Source organism: Canis lupus, chromosome 17, assembly GCF_048164855.1.
Source record: "Canis lupus baileyi chromosome 17, mCanLup2.hap1, whole genome shotgun sequence".
NCBI lineage: Eukaryota > Metazoa > Chordata > Mammalia > Carnivora > Canidae > Canis > Canis lupus.
The window spans coordinates 10,439,958-10,454,063 of record NC_132854.1 but is presented as its reverse complement, the minus strand read 5'-3'; the positions used below and the strand labels follow the sequence as shown (position 1 = coordinate 10,454,063).

Genomic DNA, 14,106 nt, shown 5'->3' with positions numbered 1-14,106 from the left:
CTTTATTGTCCTTACTTATCTTTCTTTGTCCAAAGGTTGATGTTTTGCTAAAGAAACATTAATGGGTTAATTACAGGGTGCTGGCTCAAACAATGCAGATCAACAAGGGGGTGATATCACCCTTATAACATCTGGAATATTATGAACTCCAAAAGCCATCTGGCTCAAAGAGGTTCTGGTAAGAGATATAAAATCAGTGACATGAGATTATCAGAGATGGTAAAAGATGAAGGTAAGATTAGAAATTAAGAGAAGACTGTGGACATAAAGAAGGGGACTGAGGGTGCTTTTCTTTTTAGGATCCCCTGTTGCTAGAACAAGGGCTGACCCTTAGTGGGCTTTCAATACTGTGTGAATTAACCTGGCTTCAGAGATAGATTGTGACAATGACAGTCTTGTGGCATTCTGAAAGTGGCGCTCTTCAATTTTCATTTCCCCTGTGAAGGGGCAGACTAGAGACTTAGTGACATCACTGTCCTCTCTGCTTTCATCCCCTCATCCTTGCAGGAAGAGCTGAGCCTCCTGTTGAAGACTCTGGCTCCAGGCCCACAGCATCCCATGTGGCCTGACCACTGGCACTGGTGAGGCTTTGCCTGGAGGGCTCACCGGGGAGGCTGCCATCCCCACACCTGACTTGGTGCACAGTCAATGCAGGGTCCTCTCTGGAGGAAGTTGCAGGCAGAAACTCAGCACCCTCCATTCCAGGACGCCAAATTCCTGGCCCAGGTGTTTTTACTCCAAGGGTGCATCACCTGGGAGCCTCAACTAAGGCACTTTTCTCTATTTTTCTCACCACATCTATGACCCACTTGACACTCACCCAGTGCTGTTTAGTGGGGAACATGGAATGCTGGGAGCTTGTGCTTATTTCTGCCTGCTGCTTGCACTGTGGCAGTGAGTGAACAAAGACTCCTTATGACTTTCAGTTTGGCTTGCTGTCCTACATCACCACCTGAACAAAGGACAGGTCAATATCTATCTATGGCCAGTCTTTATGCCTGGGCTCTGGACAGCCCGTTTGGGAACCTTTTGCTCCTGTCCTCTGTGTCTGATAACATCTTCAACCGTGCCCTCTACTCACTCTCTCTCAAAAGCATTTAAACCCAATCACACTTTCACCCAACTTAAAACATTCTTGGTTTTATGTCCTCCTCTCACATTGACCTTTCTTTCTTCTTTAGGTTCTGGAACAAGAATAGCTCACCTCAAACCTTTAGCATATGCTGGTCCCAAACCTGGTCCACCATGTTCCCCTACTTAGCTATGTACAAGTTCTTTAGTAACTGCCTGTTTCAAGAAGTTTTCTTGGATTTTTCCATTCCTGGTTATAGACCTTACCTCTGGGTTCCCAGAGCACCTTGTACTTGCCTTTATCTTGAAGACTAGAAACAGGTGTGGTTCTGTCTTAAGATCACCAAAACTGCCTGGCTCTTTATATGCACTCAAAAAATGCTTGGTGATATGTAACAAACTTAGCACAAGATTTAAAAAAATAACCAGGCTTCATTAGTCTACCAGTATAGACATTTTTTTTTTTGCTCTCAAAGCTTATTTTTTAAAAATGTATTATATCCTACTATTACCCTAAAATTATCCTCCCCATATAATAGGCCTTACTATTTCAGCTTATGGTAAAAAATATATTTTCCATCTTGGTCATTATGTTTTTTCATGTTTCTAAATCCACACAGAGTTAAGTTTCAGAATCTTTGATTAGGGCTATGTTTTCTACATGAGTTCTGCTTATGAATTGATTGATTTTTAACTTCCTTTTTAGCCTAAGTGAATTCTAATGATAATGCAGAGGCATGAACTAGATAATCTTCTAAAGGCATTTCAAATCTGAAGAGTTTATGAATTTTATTACATGGAAAATCAAAAACCCCTTCTAGATTATGCTTGACATAAAATATATGAACTATATAAAACAGATTTTAAAATGATAACTCTCACAGACACAAAAAAATGATTTAAAAATTCTGCTATATTTTCATCTATAGGTGCTAAGAGCCCTAGCTTTCATCTTGTCTGGTTTCAGCATCTCATTCTATTAGACTATCCAGAATTTTAGAATTGATGTATAATCGGACAATGCTGACAATGTGTTCAAATGCCTGCCCCCTGCAGAAGAGAGCATTTTACATATCAAAACTGAATTATTCCAAGTTCTCAAAAATATAGCTATATTTTTGAACCACTGTTTAAAAGGGAAATTATTTTGATGTTAACCATTATTATTAAAATAGCAAGAAGGAATTAAATTGACTGCATTTTTTATTCTTACCCTTGGAAACGTTGTAAACCTGTCCAGTTCTTCGACAAAGCAGAACATCTGCAGACTAATTGCTGACATAACAATCAAGAGGCTGGCAGTAAATACAACCAAACTCCCAAGCTTTTTTCCAGGACCAAATATCTTGTACACAAAGTCTTCTAGTGCAGGTGAGATCTTAATAAGTCGAACTACCCGAAGAACCTGTTGTGAGACAGAAAAACATACATACTTGATCATTTTTTTTACACTGAATCTTATGTAAGTTCACACGAAAACCTAATTTTTCACAGGACTTCATAAATCGCACTTTTCCATTTGAGCAGCTATAGAAAAACAGAAAAACAGTGGTCTGGGCATATATAAAATACGCTAAGTACAAATGGCTGTCTATGCCAGGTTGGTAAGAGCTCAAGCTGTCTGTGAAATCTTCTCAGGAGAAGAAAAATGAATTGTCCATTTTCAATCCAGTAAAGAACAGGAAATGATTTAGAATCTAGATTTTAATTTTTACACAGATAAAATAACATCTTTGGATTTTTACAGCATCCTTAGCTTCCTACTCTTCCTGATTTTCCTTTGGCAAATTATTCCAGCTCCATTCTTGGTCTGTGAGGTCCCAAAGGGACTCCATGATGCCCACGATCCACACCTGGAAGTATTCACAACAACCTAGTTATCCTCAGAACTTTTGTTGGGCCTGTAAGACATGTGTCATTTTTTATTCCCAGTGGGCATTACTGTAAGGACCACAGAAGTCTCGAGCTTCCAGGAGCCATCTTTGCCACTGCATGGAGAAAGTCAGCTTAAGAATAATACGGACACAGAAGAAAGGTGAGTGAACATACAGATTGAGACCTTATGATACCATTTTGGCTTCTGCATCATGCCATGCCTGAAGCCACTTTTACTCCCCTAGAACTTGAATTAACAGCAAATACTGATGGTGAACCTTATCATTCCTATTGTCTACAGAATGCAAATGTAACCACGTGTCTAGTAAACTAAAGGACAAATGTTGAAAGAATTGAGAAAATGCATATTTCCTAGTAGTTAATTTTAATTTCTTCATGCAATATTGAAAAAAAGAAAATTTACTTGAAAAATTATGTTGTTCCAAGTAAGCATCATGCTATGGTTAAACCACCAGTCTTCCTGTTAGAAATTACATGTTCCCAAATCAGAACATATTACACTCAGGTCATCTTTCCAAATAATAAGTGAATAACTTTATCATGTGAGCTATTAAAATATTAAGATTCATATTAATATACAGGATAATAACATGGAAAGATTTCACATTCTTATCAGATTTGTTATTCTCAGACACAAATTATTCGGTATCTAATTAACAGCTGAGTCCAGGTACATTTAAAGGAACAATTTAACTGGCTTATAGCTCAACTTTCAATATAGCAGGTTTCCTCCACTTGTATTAAAATCATATTTAAAAGATTGTCTAAGTAATTTTGAATTCTATCTCAAATTATAATAAAACAGCCTCTGCACATCTGTGCAATTTTGATAAATTAATATTTCATTAGCTGGAAGAAGCAGAACTTACCACGATTCCTACATGGCCAATTTGATCAACATTTTCAAAGGGGTAAGCCTGCATCTCTGGAAAGGCAAAATCCTTATCAATGACTCTAGTTATGCCTTTTCATTTGGTTGGGGATAAATATGCTTTTCACTCTGTTTAAACAGTTTTTTTAAAATTTTTTTAAATTTATTTATGATATTCACAGAGAGAGAGAGAGAGGCAGAGACATAGGCAGAGGGAGAAGCAGGCTCCATGCACCAGGAGCCTGACGCGGGATTCGATCCCGGGTCTCCAGGATCGCGCCCTGGGCCAAAGGCAGGCGCTAAACCGCTGCACCACCCAGGGATCCCTGCTTTTCACTCTGTTTATCCAATAAAGCCTTTTGATTTTGTGTTCCTGCAGATATGGAATAAAGTAAACCATATTCTCAAAGATAAGCACTGTAGAACATTTTGTGGTTGCTTCCAAAGCTCATTCTCCTGGTCATATTTCTAAGTCTGTCTCTTTAGGATCACTCTGTTAATTACAAGTGAGATACTTTAGAAATTGCATGGCTAAGAATATAGATATGAAATTGAACTTCTTAGTAATGAGTTTCCACCACTTGCCAGTTATGTGGTCTTAGGCAAGTCATCAAATGTCTTGGGACCTCAGTTTGCATGGATACTCTCTGTCTCCCAGGATTGTGGTGAGTAATGAACAGCACAAGGCACTTAGCACAGTGCCTGGCATGTGGCAAACACAATAAATACCACCCAACATCATCATGATTACCTGGGTGTTACAGTTGTAGCATTTTGTGAAACTATTTCTTCCTATAAGACAATGGTGCTCTTTGTTCATTCCAGTCCAGCCACATCGAAAACAAGCATGTTTTCACCTCAGGACAGGTGCCATGAGGTTTTCTTGGCTTGCCCCTTCACTTCTCTTAGTCTCTGCTCAAAAGTGACCTCTCTGGAGAGGGCTGCCATGATGAGCAATGGATCTAAACTAGCATCCCCCCCCCCCACATCTATCCCTTTTACTCTTGTTTCTCCTTTATAACATTTCTACCACTTTATTCCACATTCTTATGTGTACTTGTTTGTGAACTGTTTGCCCTCAAGAATGGAAGCTTACCGAGGTGGGGTTTTCCTCTGTTTGTTCATCTCTGTCCTCTGCATCTGAAACTGGGCCTGGCATATAGTAGGTGCTCAGTAAATATCAATTTGAATAAATAGATGAATTACACGAATAATTGTTCTCAGAGATAACTGATACTATAAATGGAGTCATTTTGTACTAAACTGTTGACTTCACCTAAATATGAAAATGTGAAATTCATGCCATGTTGCCAACATAATGAGAAACGGCCAAGTCAGATGAGAAGTTGAGGACTCACAAGGGAGACCAAAGTGGGCCCAGGAATAGCCATTGTGTTCAGAACAGTGGGTTCTTATCTGTGAATCTGCTAAAATCCTTGTGACACTTGAACTTCTTCAGAGATGGATATTTTAGCCATATAATAACTGAGGTAGTATTTAATTATCTCATTAGAAAAATATAAACATGGTTATGTATAGGGAAATGCAAATGAAAATCACTTAACCATTAACATAAATTAAACTATTATAGATTATAATCCAGGATCAAAGATAATGCTGAAATTACAAACTTCATTGATGACGTATTATTTGACCATACCTCTCTATATATAAAATCATTAGAACCATGAATATCAATTTTAGATATTTTGTGAAACATAGACCAGTAGAAAAAAAAACTAGAGATAATGAATCATGTCTCTAAGTAATCACAAATTCATGATAGTCATTATTTTTATGGTCAAATTTGCATATGACTTGTGAAGCTATTCCTCAAATGTTCACCATTTTAAAAGTTCCCATTTTTCTTTCACAAACAATTCCAGAATAAATAGATTTGTATTCAAAATTGTAATCTATATCTTTTTTACTAGAAAATTATCTGTGAGAAACTATAGGAATTTTAAAGGCCTGAATATATTTTGCATATGTATTCTTGTTGAAATGGCCATCAATATTTTTCTTAATTTGGTAGACTTCATAGGTTTATAAAAGATATCTTGTTGTTTTGCTTATCAGGCATATTTTCTATAATTATGTACAATGATTCTCAAATGTAAGTACTAAATGCTCATGTTGATTTTGTAAATCTAGACAGCAGCACCCAAGAACATACAATGGCATGACTGGGAAGTGCATTTTGTATCAAGAGTTTTAAATGTGTGTATATCTCTTACCCCAGCCACCTCACTTATGATAACCAAGACTAAAGATATAACCCAACAAATGACAAGGGATTTATGTCCAAAAATGTTGATATACTGAAAGCTTGAACCACGATATCCTTTGTGATTTCAATATGTTTGGCAGTGATTACTAGAGCTCAGCTTTTCACTTATATATGCAGGACATTTGTTATCATTTTTGTGAATTATATTCTCAGGTCCTTTCCCAAGGTATTAGAAACAGAGTCTCAAGTTGTAATCTGGCAGCTGAAGTTAAAATTGCTCTGAAAACAACAGCTTTGGAATCACCAATAAATAAAATTAGTGAAGTTCAAATGCACTTTATTTTTTTATCTCAGAAAGTTACACCTAAAACATCTCCATTTATTACTGTGCATTTTCAGAGTTTTCATTAACTCAGTAATGAATTATGAATGAATTTTTGGTACTGAAGATGTCATTGAGCGTATCTCAAGTTTGTGTTTATTGTATAATAATTATATATAACTACTTAATATAATTCTGTGTAGTTGTTATAGTGTTACTGCTATTTTCTCTGGAAGAAAAAAATTCTACAAATAGACATTATTCATATTACCTGAAAGTATGTGAACTGAGAATGATAAAGATCTGGATATACATGAAGAGTAGTTCCAATTACGAGTAGTAGTTCAAATTTGTGGAGAGAAGAGCTGATATATCCAGTAAATCCTAAACACCATATCTTCAGAAGTGCTTCCAAATCAAAAAGTACTGTGAAAGCCACCTGGAGGAACAAAGAGACAGTGAAACTAAAACCTAAAACTATAATTTATTTCAAAATATTTCATACACGTGTTAATGTGTGAATTTCAGCTGCTATTATATAAAATGAGAAGCCCACAAGGATCTAGAATGACATGCTATAAAAAAATGGTTTTGAAAAACACCAACTAGAGTATAACAGGTCAAATACATCTTAAGCAAGTAGCAAAATTTGTTAAAATCTTAAGTGTTTGTAAGTGGTATTTCTTTATTATTCACTTTTTGTTATTATCTAGAAGTCACCGTCATTCTTTGAATATTATATACACAGAAAGGCTGCATTTTCCCATAATTTGGATTTTCTGAAGATAGTTTCTATAATTCCCATGGTATATTATAAAATGATTTGCATATTACTAAGCATCATTAAACTAAAATAAGAAAGTGTAGATCTCATTTATGCTTTGGGCCACATAAACAAGCAAAGAAATATGGATTCTATATCAAGCAATTTATGTGTGTGTATATATACAATAATTAAGAAATTTAATAATAATCAAGAAAATTAACAATGAATATTACTATATTAATGAGTACAACCTTTTAATCTATCACATTAATTCTATGAATTTACTATTACAAATACCAATGTTATAAAATACACTTATAAACACAGCATGTTATTTTTCCTTTACTTGTCCTATGGGTTAGAAAATGCATTCTATAAAGAAGTTTGCAACTGGAATTCAGTTGTAATACATAAGATTAACTTTGAATTAAAGAGCATAAGAATGAGGGCTGGAATTAGTCAAACAAATCCCTCTGAGAAGATATCAGATGATTTAATGGAAAACAGTAATAGAGGAGAGCTTCCCTCTTTTCTTCTAGGACAACATAGAGTATCAGAAGGGATTTTTTCCTCCAATCATATTACATAATAAAGGCCATATTTGAAAAAACCTACAGGTAACATTATACTCAATGGTGAAAAACTGAGAATTATTCCCCTAAAATCACTAACAAGACAACAATGTTCGTTCTCATCACTTTTACTCAAAATAGTACTGTAAATACAAGCCAAGCAATCAGACAAGCAAAAGAAATAAAAGGCATCCAAATTGGTAAGAAATAAGTAAAAGAACTAGGACAAACAATCTTAAAATTTATATGGAACCACAAAAGACCCAGAATAGCCAAAGCAATCTTGAAAAAGAAGAAAATGGGAGGTATCAGAATGCCAGATTTCAAGATACTCCACAAAGCTGTAGTAAGCAAAACAGTATGACACTGGCTCAAAAATTAGCATATAGATCAATGGAACAGAAGAGGGAGCCCAGAAATAAACCCATGCTTATTTGCTCAATTAATCTATGAGAAAAGAGGCAAGAATATCAAATGGGAAAAAGTCTCTTTTCAATAACCCCACTGGTGTTGGGAAAATTGGACAGCTCCCATTTTGGGTGCAATATTTACAATGGTTATATCTTCTTGTTGGATTGTTCCCTTTATGATTATATTGGGTACTTCTATGTCTCTTGGTACAGTCTTTGCTTTAAAATCTATTTTGTCTGATATAAATTTTGCTACCCTAGCTTTCTTTTCACCTCCATTTGCATGATGTGCTTTTCCATCCCTTTATTTAATGTACATTAAGTCTGAAATAAGTCTCTTATAGGCAGTATATGGGTCTTTTTTTTTTTTTATCCATTCTCTCATGCTATGTCTTTTGATTGGAGCATTTATTCCATTTTCATTCAGGGTAATTACTGATAGGAATGTACTTATTGCCATTTTGTTTCTTGTTTTATGGTTATTTTTGTATTTCTTCTTGGTTCCTTTCTTGCTCTCTTCTCTCACAGTTTGCTGGTTTTCCTTATTGACATATTTGGAGCCCTTTCTCTTTATTTTTTGCATATATAGTACTGGTTTTTGACTTTTGGTTATCATTAGGTTTGTATCTAACATCTTATGCATATAACAGTCTATATTAAGTTGATGGTTGCTTAAATTTGAATCTATTCTTTACTCCTCTCCCCTCCATGTTTTTAGGTATATGGTGTCATACTTTATATCCTTTTATTTTATGAATCCCTTGACTGATTTTTATAGATGTTCTTAATTTTACTGTCTTTGTGTTTCCTGCTTTTCTTACTCTTACTTGTGGTCTTACTTTTCCTTCCTTCTAACACTTCTTGTAGAGCTATCATTTAATGGTCACGGATTCCTTTAGCTTTTGTTTGTCTAGGGAACTCTTTATCTCTCCTTCATTTCTGAATGATAGCCTTACTGGATAAAGTATTCTTGGCTGCAGGGTTTTTTCAGTACTTTAAATATATTATGACTCTCCCTTTTGGCCTGAAAAGTTTCTGCTGAAAAATCATCTGATAGCTGTATGGGGTTTTCCTTTTATGTAACTGCTTTCTTTTTTCTTGCTGATTTTAAAATTCTCAATTTTTCACTACTTTTTGCCATGCAGGGCAATGTCCCCTGTTCACCAGTACTTGGTGCTTCAAGGGTATCTCCTATGTATGTTGTGTGTGTCCTAGTATTATGGCTAAGCCACTTCTGCCTTCAGTCTAGTCATATGGAATCACTCTCTTTGCCTGTTTTGGGCAGGGTTTGGTCCCTGTGTTGTTAGTGGGTTGCTCTGGGGCTACCCTGGGCTTGAGTTGAATCATATCAGGCATTTTCTAGAGATACAGTAGCACCAAACTGTAGGGTTCCCTGTGTTGTCCCCTGAGAAACTTTTGTTGGTGGTTGGGGCCAGTAGTCAGACCAGATGTCTGTCCCCAAACCACTGCTGGAACTAGCTGACTGGTGTGTGTGGTTATCTTCCCTTTTCTCCAAGGTAAGAGTCACTTGGGGTGGTGCTACCCCTATTGGGGCTGCTTAAGTACTGCCAGGCTTGTGGCACTGCTTTGGATGGGTTCCAGCCAATGGTGTACTGAAGGGGCAGATCTGCAGGAAAACTCATGGATGGGACATGCTGTTAGCATATTAGGTGGAGAATGTTTTCCCCATTCTGGTTCCCACAGTGTCTTGGCTAGGGGGTAGGGGAGGGAAATTGCACCTGTCATCTCTTTTATTCTTGAAGTCTCCCAAGGACCTTTGCTCCTCTAGCACATGCTCTATGATTAATAAACAAATCTCCCTTCCATAAACTCAGTTGCTTTTCAAATTGCTGCCTCTGTGCTGTATCTCCCTGGGGCTGTTTTTGTGCTGTCTCTTTAAGGGTGGGGACTCAGTTTCCTATTGTCCTCTAAGCTCTCCCAGAGCAAAACCTGCTGGTTTTTAAAGTTCCAGGTTTTAAGCCCCAGTGATTGTAAGAACTCCTGAAATTACACCCCTCTGGTTTTCTTTTCTTTTTTTTTTTTTAAAGATTTTATTTATTATTTATTCATGAGAGAGAGAGAGAGAGAGAGAGAGAGAGAGAGAGAGACGGGCAGAAGGAGAAGCAGGCTCCATGCAGGGAGCCAAACGTGGGACTCGATCCCGGGACTCCAGGATTGCGCCCTGGGCTGAAGGCAGGCGCCAAACCACTGAACCACCCAGGGATCCCCCCCCCCCCCCCCCGCTCTGGTTTTCAAAGTTAAATTATGGGGATTTGTTTTCCTTATGTGAGCTTCCTGTACCTCTGGTGTCTGGCATGAAGACACTTTCTCCACGCTCAGGCATCCCTCCCTCCCATGAACAGTCCCTCAGATTCATTTAGCTCTCTGCCCTTCCTACTGTCTTCAATGTGACTTCTTCTCTCCATTTAGTTGTGGAGAGCCTGTTCTGCTAGTCTTCTGGTTGTTTTCTGGATTATTTACACTGATGTGGGTGTTACCTACTCGTATCTGTGGGACAAGCTGAGCTTAGGGTCCTCCTACTCTGCCATCTTTACCCAGAAGTCTTCAGTGTTTATTTAATTCGACATTTTCTTTACTGATTTAATGAAGGGTACTACTTCCTTGATAGGGAATCATCAGGGGAAAATGATTAAGCATTTCACTACTTCTAAAACAAGACTACACCAACTATCTTTATGTAATATTGGTATTTTATTGGGCTTTTATATGTACACATACATTTTCAAAGCTGGCATTATTGGAGCAAAAGACAGTTTTGCATGTTTTAAATTTTAGGCAATATTAAGGGATTACTTTCAAGATATTATAGTAAGTTTTTTGCCTTCTAGCAAGGTAGGAAAGGGTTTCTTGTCCTAAATCTGTACTACCACCAGATGTAATCAAACTTAATCAAACCTTTACTTATCTGTTCATATATGTATTGATCATTTAGATTTTTCTTTTAATACAATTTTCCTGTTCATAACCTTGCCAATTTTCTATGGTGGCATTTTATCTTTCTTATCAGTTTTCAGAGCTGCTGATATTAAGGACATTAATCTTTGTCTGCTATATGAACTGCAAATATTTTTTTCCCTAGTCAATAGTTTGATTTTTAAATTTGGTGGCATTAGCTCTACAAGTACTTTAGATTTTATATGGTCACATATTTCTATCTTTATCTTTTCAAATTTTTTCTTTACCTTTTAAAACAAAATAGGACTTTAGAAGGACTACTACCGAGTAGTTCTATCCAAAACCACAGTTTTTCTATTTATTTTGGACTATGTTCTTTAATAAAAATTTCCCCCATTAAGATGTTATTGTTTGCTTGTGAAATTTATTTCTATGAATTTATTATCATGATAACTAATGTAAATGCATTTTTTAATTTTTTTTATTTTATTTTTTTTACCATTTCTGCCTAGTTAGTTCCAGTGGAGAAAAAAGCTATCGATTTATCTATATTGATTTTCTATAACCGCCTTACTAGATTCTTCTAATTCTAATATTTTAAATAATACCTCCTGAGTTTTATAGAAATATGTATATTTCATCTGCAAATGAAGATAAGATTTTTAAAGACTTATTTTGGCATTAATTGTATTAATTCATTAGCTATAATGCTGCATCTGTATTGTGATACTCACTTCTGATTAAGTGGCAGTAAGAAGGATCCATAATTTACTCCTATTTTCAAAGGAAGTTTTCCAGCATTCATGTATAATGGTTGCAATGGGTTTTGGTAATTAATTGCTACCATGTTTAAGGACATTCTTCTTCTTCCTATTCTACTTACAGGATTTTAGCTCTTAATTCATTGAGGCAATGAAATATATCACAAGGGTCTTTGATGTTGACCATTTATATATTCCTGGGAATAAGTCTTTAGATGGTAATGCTAACCTGCTGGATTTTGTTGAATAGCATGTTATTTATACTATTTGTAGTAATTGTCATATATGAAATTGGTCTATAATTTTACTTGTACTACCATTATCAGCTTTTGATTAAGCTTATGCTAGCTTTCTCAAACTTACTGTGGAGTTTTCCACCTTTTGCATGATCTGCAATTTCTTAAATAAGAATCATCTTATCTTTGGGATGCCTGGGTGGCTCATGGCTGAATGTCTGCCTTTGGCTCAGGGCGTGATCCTAGGGTCCTGGAATCCAGTCCTGCATTAGGCTCCCTGTGAGGAGCCTGCCTCTCCCTCTGCCTTTGCCTCTTTCTCTCTCTCACGAATAAATACATTAAAAAGGAATGTTTTTTAACCATTAAAAAAAGGAATTATCTCATCTTTGAGAGTAGGTACAATCCATGGGAAATCCAACCCCATGTGAGGGCAGGCTTGTGTTGACACATTTTCAGTAAATCTTACTCTTTATCTATCCATCTGTAGTCAAAGTCAAGACTGAAGCTTTCCTCATCATATTCTTCTGAGAGTGGACTTTTTCCTTCTTTCATTGAAGTACAGACCTTAGGTGTCCTATGTGATGCAGGGGTCTCTGTCCTGGCACCTCACCTTCACAGCCTCTTTTATCTTGATTATAGCTCTTAAAATGGAAAGTTTTATGTGACAAATGTTCTCAGGTAGCTGTAGTGTTAGTGCCTACCTCATATTCTGCACTCATATCACATTTAACTTTTGTCCTTGAGAATATTCCTTAATCTTTTGCATGTTCTGCTAAGCATTTTAAAGTGTTTTAATATTTTAGGTGTCACTTTTACTTGTTTCATTGAGAGATGATTTTCAGTCACCTTTTGGGGCCATCCTGTATGTGTTTCCTATGATCAATATATTTGAGTTTGTGTTTAAGCATAATCAGATTTCTATGTCATTTGAGAGGAAAATTCAACCTGTACATATTTAATGTACCATAATTAGATTTGGTCTTGGTTCCAGTTTTTTGTATGTCATTGTTATTTCATCTTTTAATGTTTTCTTGTCTTTTCTGATGTGGTCGAACTGTTGTTGATTTCTCCTCCTTCCCTCCTCTCCCCACTAATTTCGACATTTTACTCTGCTTTTCTAATCCCCCAGTTCAATTCCCAATGGTCATAAATCAATCTATCCTTTTTTAAAATTATTGCATTGAAGTGGAATAGTAATAAGCTCCTCTCCCATACAAAGTTGCTTGCTCACCCATCCCTCACATACTTGCCATCTACAAATTTAGCAGCATGTTTATCTATTACCCCATGCTTCATGGGTGTCATGCCTCTTCTTAAATCCTGATTTTAAAAAGTTGTTTACACATTTACTTCTAGTTTCTTGAACCATAACTATCTGTTTTTCCCAAGGATTTTGTGTGACATTTTTATTGTCATCTTTCATTTGGATCTGACACCCATCTCTTTTCTTTCCTTGTCAGCCTCTATGTCTGCTTTTCCTTTGCTACTTCTCTAATATACTTACAATTAGCATACTTTGGAGTGGTTTGCTCAGATAAATATTACAGGTTGTATACTCTCTTAAACCTTCCCTATCCAAAATGCATTTTCCCCCAAATTTTTATTTTAATTCTAGTTAACATATAGTGTAATACTGATTTCAGGAGTAGAATTTAGTGATTCATCATTTACATATAACACCAAGTGCTCATCATATCAAGTGCCCTCCTTAACACCCATTACCCACCAAAATGCATTTTTAACATGGACATGACTATCCTGACTGCATACAGATTCTTTCCTCTCAATGGTCTGTGCATATATTGACTCATCGTTTTCTACCTTTTAATATTGTAGATGAACAGTATATTTATTTTGTTTTTGCAGATTATTTACGCCTGTTCAGAGGCTTAATAATTTTTTTTTATGCTTGTAACCAAGGAAGGTCACCAGGATATGCCTAGGAATGTACTTTTTTTTTTCATTTAATCTCTCTGAGATTTATTGTCTCCTTTCAATCTACTGATTTATGCTTTTCCTCAATTTAGAAACACTTCTCTCTCTCTCATTCATTAT

At 36.1% G+C, this 14,106-nt stretch overlaps 1 protein-coding gene across 6 annotated transcripts in view; it reads right to left on the bottom strand.

The window, feature by feature from the left end:
* NALCN (sodium leak channel, non-selective) overlaps positions 1-14,106 on the bottom strand; it is a 320,799-nt gene that overhangs the window by 151,701 nt on the left and 154,992 nt on the right. For all 6 annotated transcript variants that reach the window (XM_072782467.1, XM_072782462.1, XM_072782463.1 and 3 more), the window contains 2 exons: positions 6,662-6,829; positions 2,285-2,476 (listed from right to left, as the gene is read on the bottom strand). In XM_072782467.1, coding sequence (XP_072638568.1) covers positions 2,285-2,476; positions 6,662-6,829 — 360 coding nt within the window. The remainder of the gene's footprint in view (positions 1-2,284; positions 2,477-6,661; positions 6,830-14,106) is intronic.